Source organism: Furipterus horrens, unplaced genomic scaffold, assembly GCF_987537825.1.
Source record: "Furipterus horrens unplaced genomic scaffold, mFurHor1.1.pri manual_scaffold_9, whole genome shotgun sequence".
NCBI classification, from domain to species: Eukaryota; Metazoa; Chordata; class Mammalia; order Chiroptera; family Furipteridae; genus Furipterus; species Furipterus horrens.
In genome coordinates, this window is record NW_028327179.1 from 88,910,283 (window position 1) to 88,927,973 (window position 17,691).

General features: G+C 42.0%; 1 protein-coding gene across 3 annotated transcripts in view; it reads right to left on the minus strand.

Moving 5' to 3' along the window:
* CHCHD3 (coiled-coil-helix-coiled-coil-helix domain containing 3) overlaps window positions 1–17,691 on the minus strand; it is a 266,376-nt gene that overhangs the window by 2,223 nt on the left and 246,462 nt on the right. For all 3 annotated transcript variants that reach the window (XM_090286807.1, XM_090286806.1, XM_090286805.1), the window contains one exon: window positions 12,332–12,467. In XM_090286807.1, the coding sequence (XP_090142933.1) occupies window positions 12,332–12,467 (136 nt within the window). The remainder of the gene's footprint in view (window positions 1–12,331; window positions 12,468–17,691) is intronic.

The window sequence follows — 17,691 nt, forward strand, 5'->3', positions numbered from 1 at the left end:
ACATCTTTTCTGGAAAAATGTCTATTCAGGTCCTTTGCTCATTTACTAATTCTTTTTGCTATTGAGTCACATAAGTTCTTTAAATATTTTGGATATTAACCCCTTATCAGATACATGGCTTGCAAAGTTTTTCCCATTCCATATGCTATCCTTTTGCTTTCTTGTTTGTTTTATTTTTGCTGTGCAGAAGCTTCTCAAATTGATGTACACCACCTTTTTTATTTTTTAATTTGTTGCTGGTATTTTAGGTGTGATTTACAAAAGATCACTACCAAGACCTTTGTCAAGGAGCTTTTTCTCCTATATTTCCTTCTAGAAGTTTCATGCTTTCAAGTCTTACATTTAAATCTTTAATCCATTTTGAGTTAATTTTTGTGACTGGTGTAAGTAAGCTAGAAGTCAAGTTTCATTCTTTTACATATGAATATCCAATTTTTCCAGCACCATTTATTGAAGAGATTGTCTTCCTGCACTGAGTATTCTTGGCTTCCTTGTCAACTATTAATTGACCGTACTAGGTTTATTTCTGAGTTCTCAATTTTATTCCACTGCTCTATTTGTCTGTTTTTATGCCAGTACTGAGGCACAGGAAATCCTGTCACCAGTCAGCTTTCTGATTTCTGAGAAACGCCTGTGACACCTAATAATAATTAGCATTGTGACTCCCCCCCCCTCCAAGTGGGTGGTCTAGGAGGATTGTGGGCAATCAAATGTGTAGAAGCTTAGGTAAAAACCCTATAAAGACTGTAGCCGTTCAATAGAAGAGAGCCATTCCCTGGCCAGTGACAGCCTGCTCCCATGTCTTGGGAAGTGTACCTTCCTTATAAATTTCCCATTTGCTTTGCTTTACAATATCTGTGTGGTCAGTTCAATCCTTTGTTCATGACCACCAAAAGCCTGGCTCCCATCACTATCTGCAGCAGTGCCATACTATTCTGACCACTATAGCTTTGTGGCATAGCCTGTATCAGGCATTGTAAATATCTCTTGCTTTGTTCTTCTTTTTCAGGATCGCTTTGGCTATTGGGATTCTTTGGCGGTTCTTGAAAATTTTAGAATTTTTAAAAATTTCTGTTAAAAAAAAAGCCACTGGAATTTTTGATGGGGATTACACTGAATCTATAGATGGCTTTTTGGAAGTATTGACATTTTAACAAATTTAATACTTCCAATCCATGAACATGAGACAGCTTTCCATTTATTTATGTCTTCTTTGATTTCTTTAAAAAATGTCTTGTAGTTTTCAGAGTAGAGATCTTTCACCTCCTTGGTGAAAATAAATTTATTCCTAAGTATTTTATTTTTTGATGCTATTATAAACGTGATCAATTTCTTTTTCAGAAAATTCATTGTTTGTGTGTAGAAAACATTACTGATTTTTGTATGTTGATTTTGTATCCTGAACCTTTACTGAATTCAGTGATTAGTTCTAAAATATTTTTATGAGTCTTTGGGATTTTCTATGTATAAAATCTTAGCCGGGAAGAATTCTTAATTATCAGATTAAAACTCTATAACCAGCTGGAACAAGGGTATACGTAGCCTCCATTCCTAGGAATCTTTAAAAAGACAAAAGTGATCTTTTCATCTTTAGTTTTGAAATTGCTCAGGAAGAAGAGGCTAGGTTAGGTCCAAGGTTGCCTCCAATCTGTTCATGCCTTCTTCCCGCCACCCCTTACCCTTCCAGCCATTTATTTTACCCAGCTGTTAGCTACGCTCTTACCAGGTACTCACCGCACTGAGTGAGGTGCTATGGGGAAACCAATATGCATGCTCATGGAAAATCAGGGCATGGTACAGAGTATTAATTTGTAATTTTAAAATATATTTGCTAAATAATTTTACTTATTTTACTAAGTATAATAATTCATACACAGTATAAAATTCAAGAGGAACAAAAGAATATACAGTCAAATGTAATATTTCCCTTCCTCCTGTTCCCCAGCTTCTTGTATACTTTTCCAGAAAAGGAGGTGGTTGTGCCTAGGCCAGAAGAGGGCAACTCTGCAGCTGGAGTGATCAGAAAGGTTCCTCACTGATCTCTCATTATGGAGAGGATATAAACAAAAGGTCTAGGGCTAGGGTTGGGGACAGGGGAGGCTGGAAGGCAGTGGCAAAGTTTCAGAGGCGGGGAACAAACCCAGTACACATATGGAGGACGGAGAAAGAGATGGGCCCAGCTACAGGAAAGGGCAGGCACTCAGGATATACCAAAAAGCTGTAAGAAGGGCCCGGAGTGAATGCCAGGCTGAGAATACTTCCCGTTGGCTACTGCAAAAACCTGGGACCCCAGCAGTCTTTAAACAGGAGAAAGTCATTGAGGACAGCTATCTTGACACCCTTCCGCATAATAGAGGAGAGTCTGGAGGCAGAAAGACCAGGGAAGAGGCAGATTAGAAACCAAGCAAAGGTGGGGATGAGAAACCAACAGCCATAAAAACACAGGAAGGAAGAGGTGGTGAGACCTACGGTGGGTGGGTCCTCAGCGACAGGGAGGGTGGCGGTGTCACCAAGAGAAAAAGGGAGTCAGTGAGAGCAGACATCGGAAATGAAGAAGATGACTTAAAATTGGGGCTTCGTGAGTCTGGGATAACGGTGAAACATCCCAGATGGATTTCCTTCTAGAAGGAAGTGGCAGGCTTGGGAAAAGAGGTCAAAGGTCTTTAGAGATAAAGATCTAAGGTCAAAAATGAAGAAAAAAGATTGAAGTAAAGGGGCAGAACAGAAAGAGCAGAAGGACCAATAAGCATGATGGGTCACAGAAGTACAAGCTAGATTATCCTAAAGTATCAATAATCACGAGTTTCTAGGAAGTCCATGTCCATAGGATGCAAAAGAAGAATAAATGTACAAGCAGGAAAGCTAGTTTGGAGTGAGCGCACACAGAAAAGTTCAGGAAGGACAATGACGCGGTCAAGAAGGAAGTAAATGAGAAAAGCTAGATGCAGCTCGGACAACCTGGGAGGACCCAGCAAACTCAGCAGGAGACTGCTCCGCAGAGCGGTGCTGTGGGACTAGCATGTGAATGTGAGGCTCCTCGCAAACCCATCATTCTTGTAAGCTCTGTGTTTGTGGGAAAAATTAAAACCTGAGCACCCACCATGAAGAATCATACCAGGCAATATCAGAGCCACAGCCTTCCGTTTATCCTCACCTCTGCCCCCTGTGGCTGTATCTCCGTGCAAGTCTCTCCAATCACATGGACCAGAAACGATCAACGCCAGCCATATAGAAAACCTCGCCACTACATTATTTATTCACACAAAATGGAAGTCAGCATAAAGCGATCTATCCTGGGCCCATCGAAAGGCATTTAGTTATCAATGAAAAGGATTGCTTTATGAGGGATGCCATTCTGCACTTTGGAGGTTATATCCTCACTACTTTCTTCAATGTACCAGTGAGAACTTTAAGCTGTCAGCTGCCTGGTCAAGACTGCCCAGCGGTGCCTCGCTCTACAGGTTAGATCTTATGGTGACAGCGACAGCCATGAGATAACCGACAAGAGGAGAATTCTGAGGGCTGGCAGGGAGAGAAAGACAGCAGTATTTCGCCGGCTGATAGCGGTGGGTCAACTAACAACAGACTGCGCATATTCCTGAATGTATGTTGGAGCTTCGAGTGCATTTCTGTAGCAACCACCAGACACCACCACTCCCTGCACAGGCATGAACTTCTGGGACTGCTGCCCGCAACCCATCAAACGTAGTAAAATTTCTCCTTTACAGACTGTGCACTGCCAACTTCATCTTTCCCTGTGCCCCTTATCTGCAGTCTGTGTAAATTCTTTCAAAACAAATTTCACCTTTCTTCCCCGAAACATGACGTTTGTAAAGGAGCCCATCGACACTAGGATGGTGGATTCGGGTCTTCCCACCCAGCCCTGCTGCCGGTGCTTGAGACGGCAGGCCCAGGCCCAGGTCCTTCTCTGGTGAGCATTTGGCTCAATAAAGCCTTTCTTTTAGAAAAGCTTTTGGCCACGGAAGTTTTCTTATTTAACACAATGTACCTCTTTTCAACTGTTGCAAATAATCTACAGTGACCCCAACATAATTAAAGCAATAGTTAGCATTATTCCAGAGTCTAGGGGATCGTTTTCCAACTATTCTTCTCCCTGCAACCCCAACCAAATGCAGAAGGGTAACTTTTCAGCCAGCTCAGGTAATGATAAGAATGTCAGACTCTCTTTAAGAGACACAAGCTGGGCCCTGGCTGGTCTGAAGATCAATGGGCGAGTCTAACATAAAGACACTAAAAGAACACTTAAAAAAAAAAAAAAAAAAGACACAGAGAAGTAACCACATTCACAAAATACCCGGCTACATGCTTTAAAGTTCAAATCCTCAAAAGACAGAGCATGCAGTTCAGCTGAGCCACACGGGTGACTCTTTGAAGACACAAAACCTGTGTCTTCCAGGGCTGGTCTACACACCTTATGTTGTCAAACTGCAGTCAGCTGCCACCAAAGGGTGGCAGAGGTGGTACAAATGCCTCCCTTCTGTCACAGACATGAACAAACACAAGGTCAAGTTGAATTTTTAAAAAGATGAATGGGTAAAACATTCTGTGTTGTTACTATATCACGGCTATGCCATAAACCCAGCGACCAGCCAGACCCAGGGGCCTCCGGGTGGAGGGGTCCCGGCCTGGTAGCGTCTGTGTCACGAAGCGTCCACCTTACAGATCCTCCTGTAGTCTCTGTATGGGTTCTGTCGGCAGCTGCTGTTGGGCCCGATTTCAACACCGCATACATTTAACACTGCATAAATTAACATGGGAAGTTCCCCGAGGAATCAGGGAGAATATGTGCAAGTTATAAAAAACTGCTCCTTTCATTTAAGGAACTGCTAAGACTTAATGTAGAGAAAGAAACTCCTTGCATTTGCTCAGCATTCATGGGTCGGGGGCCTGCAGAAACCCCCTTTATAAACAGCTGGGAAATTCCCAAAAGGACCCAACGGTTCGGCATCAGCATCACTCTTTTCCCAAGTCTCTTTCTGATTCTAGCCACCGAAGGGACAATTGGCAGCTTACACCGTCAGACAAGCAAGGCCCCCTGGAGACCAGAGACTGTGTGTCATTTCCATTTATTAAAACGATCTTAACTGTTTTCCTCAAATATTTTTGTTACACAGTAATCTTGTCAACTGGTTTTTGAATTACAGCTTTCTTGGAAGGGCCGGCTCTCATAGCAGTGTGTCAGCTATTGGCTGTCGCAATACATTTAGGAGGAATTACGGCGCCCTGGATTGCTAAACCATCATCATGAAGAGAGTAAGAATAGTCTTCTTTTTCCATAAAAGACACCACTCAGTTTCTGGCTGAGCTTCCCCAGCATCTTGCCAAGATTTCAAAAGACCTCATAAAGCTGGGCATGGGAGCAGGCAGGTTTCCAGGGGAAAGGTTTAAGGGGGGAACCTAAAAGGGGAACACGTCCTGGGTGCCCTGAGTTTTCACTAAGGAGCGACGGGGAGAGTGGGGAGTGGACGAGAACGGAGCTGGGATGAGGAGCAGCGAGTGGTGAAGACAGAATGAGAAGCAAAAGGAATCGATAAATTCGATTTATGGGAAGCAATGAGCTCGCTCTGCCTGCGTACTGGGGCTGCCCCGACCACCTGAAGACCCGATTAGCTGACTCGTTTTGTTTTCAGTATCCGTCTTTTCCCGCCTCCAGCAAGTGCTGCTCTTTATTCTTCCTGCTTTGGAGGAAACACAAGTTAACTTTTTAATGTGTGGATCTTGTTCCATATCTTCTCTGACAAATGCTCTGCATAATATTCAAATTAAATTACAGGTAATTAACTGTTTATACATCTTGCCGCAATAACAAACACAACGCTAACATACTGCAGTTCTAATTCCTGAAGGACAAGCACTGGAAAATAAATGCCTATTAAGAAAGATCAAAGTCTATTACCATGGTATTATTTCCTCTATTAAATCCTGACTTAAAAAAAATAAAAAGGAAAGGTCATAAAGCATCTATTACTCTCAGAAAGTGGTTTAGGAGAGGATTCCTATGATGGAAGCGGCTGGGGTAACAATTTAAAGTTGGAATTTAGTTTGCTTTGATGTGACTCCAAATTGGAAGGGCCATGCCCCTGAAGGACGGAAATCTATTACGGAATATCCATGTGTCACCCTGAGCATGAGCAGCCCGGCTGGACGACTCATCAGTGTCATCAGGTGACGATGATAAAGCAGCCTTCCAGGACAGTAAAAGCATGCTCCTGGAGGTCTTCCCAGAAAGTCAACCTTCGGGGTTTATCTTTGTGCTCACTGACAGTGGGCTTCTGTGTACCTCAGAAGCCACCACACGAGGACATGGGTCCCTGCTGGGGCTCAGAGAAGGATCAGGGTGACTAAAGTAGCAGAGCGAAGGGGGGGGGTCTAGTCAACAATGTGAGCTGGCAGGGGACCCTGGGACCTTGTCTGGGAGTCTCTTTCCTCTGTGCACGAGTCCTCATCTCCGGCTACTACGGTTTCAATGTGGGCAAAGGGAGGGGAAAGAGAACTTTTCAGGGGCTCCCGCCTTTGGTCCAAGACACCTTCTGACTGGTTCCAGGGGCCGAACTGGAAACTCGTCCCTGGGATTGGTTTGATTAGACCTGTGGCAAATGGTTTAGGCCTGGTAGGCAGTGACAGGCAGGGGCAGCCGTCATCTGCCGAGAGAGAAAAAACAAAGACTGGGCAGGACCTCTGGAAGGTTCATTTCTAACGCAGTCCAGGCCAATGGGCTCTAGTGCTCTGTGTCCAGTTACCTGGGGAAACCGTTCAAAGTTCCGATGTCCAGGTCTGTCCTCAGACCTTCTGAATCAGAATCTCCAGGGACGAAGCCAGGCATGTGCATTTTAAGCGAACCCCCCGGGTGATTCTGCCACTGATCCACATCTGAGATGTGACGCTACAGGGAAGAGCGCATAGGGTCTGGCAACAGGAGTGAGCTATTCTGGTCTCTGCCCCCCGGCAGAGCACCGAGACTCTCTCTGGGTGCTAATTTTTCCAAGAGAAAAGATGGCGATCAGGTTACATGATCTAAGGCCTGTCTGGTTCCAACAGCCTACAGTCTATTAAATCATTTGCATGTAATTTATGGTTTGTCTGAAAATGATGATAAAATTCAGCTTGCTTTGGCACCAGGTTTTTCTTTCAAGAATTCTGATTCTAAAGAGATAGTTTCTACTGTGTTTCCAGGCCCTCTTCGTACTATAATAATGGGGTAGTATTTGAGCCCTGCTCTAACATAAATCCAAGTTATAGGAGAGAGAAAACACTCTTTAAGAAAGCAGACACGTTCGGCCACAGCCAATTCCCCCACGTGCACTGATCTCCACGTCTTCCGTGTCGGAGGCTAAGTGTAGCTTGGAGGTGCACTAGCCTCAGTTTTTAGGGTCTTCACCCCATGTTCCTCACAGGAGCCGGGCAACTTTTCAGTCTCCTCAGAGAGATCAGCAGGAAGCAGACAGGCCCAAGTGGGGCTTGCCTCGTTTGTAAGAGGTCCTCATTTTGGTGCTTCCTTCAGCGAGCTGCGTGCTTGGTAACTGAACCACTGCCCACTTGTTGATTTCAACCTCTGCTACAGTTTAGCTGTCAGTTTATTGACTCTTGACTGGCCTCTGTCATCTGACCCAGGCTCCACATGACCTCTCTCCTCTGGGCATCTCCAGGGTCTGGCCCTTGGTTTTAGTCTTTGTCTTTCTTCGGCTCCTCTGCTCCGACTTCACAGTCCATCCCGCTCTCCACCCGGTACAGAAGGGCCTAGAGCTGGCTAGAGGCACTCAGCCTGCACTTTCTAACGCATTTTATTAGCCGGTAGCCTGCACTTTGCCAGGCGGTGCTGAGGTGGCCATTTTCCACTTCACTGACTTCAGAGGAACTTGGAAACTGCTTTTACCCCGTCACCTTGGCTTCCCCAGGGCTGACAGGCATACAAGTTTCAAGGAAAGGATACGAAGCTGTAGGAGGCCAGACGACATGCAGAACGCTTAGAAATGCGGTTGTTCTTCAGGAGTGAAAGCTTAAGGCTGACAGGAAAATCTAAGAGGCAGAGGCACAAATGCTGGAGGCCCCCAGGGGAGGGGTGCTGTTTGTACCAAAGAGCCATAGCTCTTCATCTGAATGTGCTCATGAACATGGGTGCTTGTGCACACTGCCTCTTGCTCTCAGACGTGGACATAGCATCGGTCCTAGAGTAACAGCTGGGAGGTCCTCAGGCATCACCACGTCCAAACCCTTAATTTCCCAAACAAGAAACTGAAGCCCAGGTCGCTGTGACTAGATCAGAATGTTAGCTACATCATTTCCCATAAACTCTACCCTCAAGTGAACACAGATGCTCCCCAAGACTCTAGCCAGCTTTGGAACCTTTCTGTCAACAGCCACAAGGCTGAGAAAGGAACTGGAATGCTTAGAATCACTGCCCCGTAAGCAGCTGGATTCTGCAAGTAAATTGAGGGGTAGTGGGGTGTCCCAGGGAGCACAGCGATGCAGATCTGGAAGCAAGCCCGTTCTATAGCCTCGCCCCCTTTATTCACAGAACTTGGGTACATTCTGGCCCACTAGTGGGCAATTACTATTCACTTCCCACGTCCCCTCCCTTCCATACTCTCCTGTGAGGCAGGTGAATCAAGACTGAATGGGAATCAGGTTTTAAAGGTGAGAACAAGTAATTCAATCTTGCAGAGCTTTTAGAAAGCTATGAGGCTAAGCAGATGTGAGACATAAAAGATACAGAAGTCTATCAATCGATATCCTCCTACATTTTAAAATATTGTATCTCATCTAGCTAGCCAGTAGCTTTTCAGTCTTAGAAATAACAATTATAGCAATTTCATATCTCTTTACCCCAGTGAAGAACACATAACTTAATATACTGAAAGGAACAGTCCAAATGTCTCATGTCAACCCATGAGGAATTATTTAAGAATAGCAGAAGAAAGACTGATGGGAATAGCATGTGAATAAGAAAGGAAAAGTAAGGCTAAGGAATATCCGGAAATCTTCCTATCATTAAAATCTATTAGTCTACAGAACAGTGCCCCAAGGGATCCAGTGAAAGCCCAATCTTATGAGTCATTTAAAAGGGGAGTGGATCTGGCTGCTGGAATTATTCCACGGGGAAAACTCACGTACAATGCTGGAAATGGACAATGCGACCTAATGGGTTGTTGTCATGTCTAGTGTTTTCTACGTTAGCATGTCCAGCTTGTTCTTTGGATTTAACAAGGAAACATAAGCAGGGGTGTGGCCCAGTCAGAAACTACTACAATAGATGGTCAGGACCACTCATACTGCTGAAGTCTCCTCTAACAACGGGCAGGGCTGGGGACATGAATTTAGACAAACTTCACAAAGAGAAAAGGGAAAATGTGGCAGCAGAGGAAAAGTAACCATGCATGAAATACTGCTATTACCCCCTGTGGCCATTTTGGCGAGGCCTTCAAATGGGGTCATGTGGAGCGGCACCTTTGCTCGTGGCCTTTGTATCATCCCACGCCCCTGGTGGTTTCCATCAGCCTCTAGTAACAGTTCACTTGATCTTCACGGTTGTTCCCTTCAAGTCATGATGACAGCACACATTTCCCCTCATGGCCTCATTTCTGTAATAGTGGATAATGGCTGTGCCTTCATACACCCAACTCAAAAACCAAACACTATTTTTAAATGTTTTGTTTTTACGGCAAGATGTATCTTGGTTTAGTTGTTAAATTTACCTTCCTGACTTCCCTGGGTTTCAATTCTCTCAACTGTAAAATGATGAGAATAAAACAGTCTCTATTTACATCTCAGGTTGTCATAAAAACCAAGTAAGCGAAAGGATGTGGAATCACCTTGAAATCTGAAGTGCTATAAGAAGAAATATAAGACATTTATGTTTCTTGGTTCTTGCCCATTTCAGTGTTGCCCATCTTAGGATAAAAATGTTTTGTGGACATATATCTTCTCAATTGTACCAGCATTATACACTCCCTGATACGTGAATGTAAGAATTGTCAAAACATTAGGTACCTGAAACATATTTGCTGACAAGAGCGTTAAATTATATTGCAGATTGGGTAGGGGGGAAAGGGGGGCTGCTTTGGAATCACTAGTAATCACTAGTAATAATTTGATACTTTTGCCCAATTCACTTAGTTGGTTTCAGCATGAAATAGACAGCTGAGAAAAAAGAAAAAGATTTACTGAATACTTTATATGAATGTGGCCCTCACAACACCGAAGATAACATTACCCCAATTCACAAATGAAAAAAGCCAAGGCCCAAGGCTAGTGAAAGACACAGCTTGGATACAAACTCAGATGTGCCCAATTCAAACCCTCAGTTGTACCCAATGGCATATTTGATTCTGTCACAAGTTAACTTTTATTCTAGGCAGGATGCAGTCAACACTCCAGACGCCCTTGCAGCTGCCACTTCAGTAACGTTATAAATCACACCGGGGAAATAGGCACCTACGTGAGATACCAGCACTGAAACACACACTTTATCACAGCCATCGTTTGCACTGGCTACCGACCTCTACCTCAATATGGCACTAATATCAAGTTAGAAAAACCCATGCCTCAGTCCATAGGTCCCAAGGGCTTCCGTTTATTAATATTGAATGTCGGGGCTTGTTAAGAGCATATCAGAAGCTACTTTTGCAAATAAAATGTACCAACAACAATATCAGCATTACTTCTACCGAAGACCTTTAAAGAAAAAAATCCCTGGTGTACTACTAAGAGTTATACAAGTGCCACCACGAGCAAGAAACAGAAAAAAAGCCTCAAGCCATCAGGTTTTTAAAGACAACACAGGCTTTTAATAAATTTTGATTACAGTAGCCTCCCCTTATCTGCAGGGCATGTGTTTCAATATCTCTTGTGCTTGCCTGAAACCACAGATAGTACTGAACCCTATATATACTATTTTTCCCTATACGTACATACATACATACATACCTATGAAAAATTTAATTTATAAATCAAATACAGTAAGAGATCAACAATAATAAAGTAGAATAATTATAGCACTATACTGTAATAAAAGGTATTATGAATGTGGTCTTGGTCTGTTTGTTTCTCTGTCTCTCTGTCTCTCAGAATATCTCATTGCACAGCATTGGACAAAGGGATGATTCACATCCCAGGAAGGACAGAGTGAGATGGCCCAAGGTTTCATCACACTACTCAAACAGCATGCAATTTAAAACGTAAGAATTGTGTACTTCCGGAATTTTTCATTTAGTTATTTTCAGACCCTGGCTGATCACGGGCGACTGAAACTGTGGAAAGTGGAACTGTGGGTAAGGAGGACTAGTGTGCTGCTCCCATTAGAGTTGCTGTTATTGACCAGCTAGGCATGCCCACCCTCCCATCAGAGAGCATGGTAAACCTTTACACTAAGTGGCATTACTATAGCTGCAGCAATCAGACTGCAGAAAGCCATGCTGTGTAACTCAAACACTAGATTTAGTTGGGCTAGAAGGTCAACTATGGGGAGTTGAGCAGCAGAAAGAATTAAGATTTCCAACAATTTCTGTCTCTTAGAACAACCTACATCCAACTGTTAAATCAGTTAAACGACAGGCAATTATGTGACCTGCCAGAATTGATGACTTGCTTCAGAGTTGATCATTAGCTTTCTTAAGTACATAAATGAGAGAAAATACATGTCCTGTGAACATCATATTACTCTGATAATGAAGGAAGGGTCCAGAGTAGAATGGCTGTGGCATAGAAAAGGGATCAAAACTATTTCCTAGGTCCTGTTTCTGGCCTCCCTCTCCCAGCTCAAGTGAGTGGACTCTACCAACTGGCAGAAAATCAAATGGTAGGTTGTCGTTTTAGTTTTTTTTAAAACCAGGCTCTCTGCATGGCTCCTTGCTGCTTATGAACTCGAAGCTGTTGGGCCCTTAACTTGTATCTTTCCTCTTTGCTGGCTTTGAGTATTGGCCCATAAATATGGGGGCAATGACCTTGAAGATAAAATTACTGTATTACAGAGTAGAGGACAAAAGTTCAAAACAACTTGGAAAAGTATTATTTTGCTAAGAATCTCTCTCTCTCTCTCTCTCTTTCCTGCAAGTGATGAGTAGAACACAAGGAAGAACATAGGCTCTTCTCCCAACCATCTGGATGGAAGTTGTTTACAACCTAACAAACTTGCCACAGCAACTCTTGATGAGGACAACTAGTTTGGCTATGAAAGCTTTTTCCCACACACATTAGCTCACTGAATCATCACCACTGTCCTGTGATAGTGGGCTTCTCCTCCCCCTGTTGCCCTCCCCCAGCCCCTGCCCGACGCCCCAGTTGGCTTGGCTCGCACACCCACACCCACACCCACCTGTTTGGCCTGGTTGACACAGCGCATGTACTGGGCGGCCAGAGCAGAGCAGCTGAGGGTCTGCTGGGCGTTCCGGCGGTAACACTGGAGGATTTTGGCCTGCAGATCCGCACAAATGGGATGAACCTCATACCGCCTGAAAACAAAAACAGGGCTCACTGAGACGAATGGTCTTCAATCAGCTAAAGATCAAGGTCAATGAATATGCAAAACATTAAATAAAATAAACGTTTCAAGTGTAGGAAAAAGTGTTTAAAAGGTTTAATTTTCTTCAACCACGACAGGTCAATGATATCTCTGGAGTTAGTTCCATTAGTTGACACCACCACAAGCCCCTCTGGACACTAAAACATTCCTGACCCAAGCCAAAGCCTGAGCCGGGTGAATGGCATCGATATTCTTCAGCCCAGCCAGCTGAGTCGGAAGCTGGAGGGCCCTAACTTCCTCTCCATTCTCACATTCAATGGGTCACGAAGTTCGAGGTCCTACTTTCTGGTTCTCCTTCTCCACACTCACTGTCCTCACATTTACAGCCTGGGTTCCATGACCTCCCAACTGCCCTTCCTGTCTCTTAGCTTTTGCCTTCTGCCCCTGCCTTCCAGAAGATGGTTTTTCCAGAGGGTTCTAATACATAAATCTGGGACAGTATCTCTCCCATCTGCTTGCTAAATAAAACACAAGGTCAATAGGCAGGTCGTCTCCATCAGGTTCCTGCCTACTCTGCAGCCATCATTCCCCACACATATGCAGCCTGACCAGACCACTTCCAGGGTTTAGTTCTTACATGTCCTTGCACATCTCTGCTCATGCAGCTCTGATTTAGAGAACAGAACCCAAACTCCCACCCATTATAAACTCCCATAGATCTGGGAAATACCTACTCGTCTTTCAATAATTGAACAAAGCACTGAAGTGTAACCTTCTGTGTGTACCTTCCACTCGCTCCCCTTATCCACGGTAGAGTCTATCATGGTGACCCCATTGTATATATTAACTTCTTTGACGTGCATTTAACACTGATTATACTATAGTGCACTTACCAGCTACATTTACTAGAATGCAAATCCTAAGGACTATGTCTTATTTTCTTTGTGACCTCAGCTGCTTGTAAGAATACCTCTTATAGAAGTCATGCAAATCAGCTGTTGAGAATACAAGTGGGTAGAGAGAAAAAACAATTTTTTAATTTCCCGGGCTCAAATTTTACTAATTATACTTATAAACCTCAAATTTTAGATTGTTTTCAGTGAATATGAAGTAGCAAGCTTAAGTGCTTCCAAAAAAGTTTATAATATAGACTTAAAAATGATAAGAAAATAAATGAAATAAATTATACCAAAACAATGAAATATTCTTAAGATGGCAGAGGAAGTTTGATTATAAGGACTAAACACATAGAGAGCCCTGGCTATGGACTGAGTGCTGGCCTGCGAACCAAAGGGTCGCCGGTTCGATTCCCAGTCAGGGCACATGCGTGGGTTGCGGGCCAAGTTCCCAGTTAGGAGAGTGTGATAGGCAGCTACCCACTGATGTTTTTCTCTCTCTTTCTCCCTCTCTTCTCCTGTCTCTAAAAATAAATAAATAAAATCTTTAAAAATATATAAATAAATACTTTTTAAAAATACACAGAGAAAATACATATTATCACTTTTAATCTAAGAATTCATACATTTTTTTCAAAGTAATTTTGCTTAATACAAAAGGCTTCCAGTCCTTCATATCAGTTCTTTTTTTGAAATTTAAATTTTGTTATTGCCATAGTAATCTTGAAATAGCATTATTTTAAATTTAATGGATTCTAAAAATCCCCTAGAGAAAAAGGAGGACTATTTCTCATCAATAAGGAAACCCCTGGGTGATGATTTGTCACCTCATTGTACTTTTATCCAACACACTGAGCTAATATATATTTTGCTAGAACAGAAAACTGAAATGCAAACCACCTAACTGGTCCCTGAGGGAATTTATTTCTTACTACCCTCTAAAGAAAAGAAGATATACAGGGAAAAAATAATCCCACAAATTTTATATAATATTGCTTTTACTTGTTTTACTTATTACCTTACTGTTCTGCCAAATACCTAAGAACAGACTTCAAATCCAATCCCAGGTGTTTCAACTCTTTTTAAGATTTCAAAGTTCAGATGGCTGTGAATTTTTCTGGACAACGATTTCTTTAATCCCCTATCACGAACATCAGTATCTAAAAGGAGTCAGCTGTGCTTCCGAGAGGCGAGGCACAAACACCACTAACAGACTGACTTCAGCAAGACAGACACCTGGGTAAATACTAAATATGATTAAGCATGAGGTCAGCCAAGCTTAGCACATACATGACTAACTGCCAACAGTAGTTCATGAGAAAGCAGGGATATAGTCTATCCCAATATTGAGGACCAGCATCTGTCCAATATAGCTCAGCTTTAAAAGGAGGATAGGGGAGAGGAGACGAGAACAATCTTGACAAGGAATGCTGTCTTTAACATTAAAAAAAATTTTTTTAAAAAGGAAGATGGCTTTTTTTCTTTTAAAAAGACTATTCACAATGTAATTCCTCTAATACTATGAACTCCTTAGAAAGAGGTAATTTAAGTTGAATATAAGCATTTACCCTAAGTCGAGCTATTAATCATGCAAGTTAAAAGTCCATGAGTTATTTATGATTTGAAATGTGTCAAAATATACTTTTATCACCACAAATCAATACTAATCACTCACAGGGCCCTTCATTTTGTATCTAGTTGCCTGGTGTGTGTGTGTGTGTGCGCACGCGTGCACACACATGCATGTGAGCACACAGATATCTGAAATTCTTTTTGTACACATTTCAACTTGTATTGATGATTATTAGACAGTAGAAGGGGGAAAGAGAGGGGAAATCAACATCATGTCTCCCAGTTCCTGGAGTCGACTCTGGCACACTTTCCTTGGCTTCATCTGTCAGGGCAGAGCTCAGTCTCCGTATTGATCTGCGCTGCTTGTTACGTCACCTAATGCACTGTTTTCACTTTGGGAGAAGCTAAGTGAGATTACGGGCCAACATTAGAGGCCCATAAAACACAAGCCATGGCACCTTCCATTCAGGAAAAAGGTTCCAAAGACATTTCCAATACGTGTTATGGTAAACGCTCCATCCAGTCATTGTGTCAGCGATTGATTTTTATCGACTGCCTTCATTCCTGCTGATGGAAAAAGCCACTATGAGGCAAGAATAACAAAAGGCACAATTTAAAGATACCTAAGAAGGTAAATTAAATCTTCGCTGCAAGAGACATTTAAACAATTTAATTATTTTGTATGGAAATTAAGGTTTAAAATGAAATAATGAAGGACAAATGCTAAAAGATAAAATATAAACTTGGAGGACTCAGAACAGTAATAAAAAAAAAAGCGAGAAACAGAATAGTTATCAAAAAACACACTTAGCAGAAAGGAATTGGTGAAATAAAATCGACACTTGAAAATATATACTGATCAAAAATAATTAAGGAAAAATCCAGTGTAGTAGTCCCTTGAAATTATTGGGGACTTCATATGGATCCTACCCCATATGATTATAATACTATTTTGTTATAGTATTAATGTAATAAAAACAACATTAATACTAATATTCATTTATAGGCAGCTAACAAAATATATCCAAGTATTTTTCTCACGATATCGACAGGTCCATTGTAAAAACTTCAGAAAAAGAATAAAGATACACATCTTGGCTGTTCCTAATTTTTCAGTGCTTAAAATAACAATGTAATAAACATAAATTACTAATGTATTTGATTATTTCGCAGAATAGTTTCCTATAAGTTTAATTGGTCAAGGAAAAATGAAAATATTTTTGTAAAAATGCAGCTGGGAGAAGCAGTATTTAGAGGCCTTCTCCTAAGCCTCTAAAGCACATTTATTCTCGCTGCTGCCTCTCCTACTATTATGTCTTAGAAACTTATTTAATGTGGGCCTGAGCTTTATATTTCAAGGGAACTACCTACCCATCTTTTCTGTTCGACCAGTATAAATGGCAAGAATTTTTCTTCAGAGAAAGAAAAATGTGGAAACGGCTCTCCTTATACCGTTCTCCACTCAGGCAGCTACAGAAGTCATGTAATGACAGTTAGCTGCCACAGTTCCTAAAGCTCTTGGGAACACAGAAGTCATTTCCTGTAAGTGCAGGTGCATAAAAAAAAAAAAAAGAAAGATACTTTCCCTGTATTTGGACAAGTACCCTGAGCTGGGGGAGGGGAGGAAGGGAGGAACAAAGGGGACAGAGCAGGAGGGAGGGAGGACGGATGGATGGACAGATGGATGGACAGACAGACGGATAGATATGAGAATGGCTGGCACTAAAAGGAGAATTCTGATTTTCAACAGGTAATTCCTATGGCACAATGCAGAGCCTCTAATTTTATTCTGTCCTCAAGGTTCCATTAGATGGTAAGCCTAACGGTCAGGATTTCTGCTTTTCTTTTACAATTTAAACTAAGGCTATTGAATACACTGCCAATATTTAAAAGTATTTAATAATTCATTCATTTCTCTTACCATTGTGATAAAGCTATCAGAAAATGCATTACCAAGGAAATATTTCTCAAGTGCATTATTTTCTACTACAATTTTTCATTTTAAATTACACCTTAAATCACAATATTCTAATATTAGGTCTCAGAATAAAATGTAAAGTCTCTTTTTAATAGTGTAAGATCTGAAAAACAACTCAATTTCAAGCTTCTCTGGCATTCTTAGTAACTACTAACCATCTTTATTAATGATGTGTCTATTTGAGCTGTAATCAAATTCATACAATTACACTTTCGAGGTCAACTGTCACCAAAGTTGCCTGTTTTCTTTGTTTCAATTTGTCTTCATATACACTTTGCTATAAAATCTTTAAAAAATATAAAACCAGAAGACTTTTTTTACATTTATTTTCTAAAATGATGAATGCTAGCGACGATGCTATGTAGCATCTCACCACTTGCCAGACGAGGGAACGCTGACTTTGTTCAGCGCTCAGTTCAATGTACCAGTCAAGCTGATAGCAGAAGGTTACCCACAATGAGTGTCACACCATTCAGCCAACAGATTCAACTTGGGGGCTGTAAAAAGACAAACTCAGCTCTGGCCAGAGATATAAAAGAGTATATAGAATTCTAGCCTATAAACCCACGGCTTCAAAGAGCACCACCTAAATAAATATTTTAGTATTTAATATTTTAATCCACTGTTTTCTTTGGAAGAAGATGTCAGAATCACAGCTCAATAACCTGGATCCTCAGGAAGAAGGAGACCTATAAGGACAGAGGGTAAAGCATTGCCAGTCTTCCTCCAGTTCCCAGGATCCTGAGATAAAAGTCCTACAACCAGGA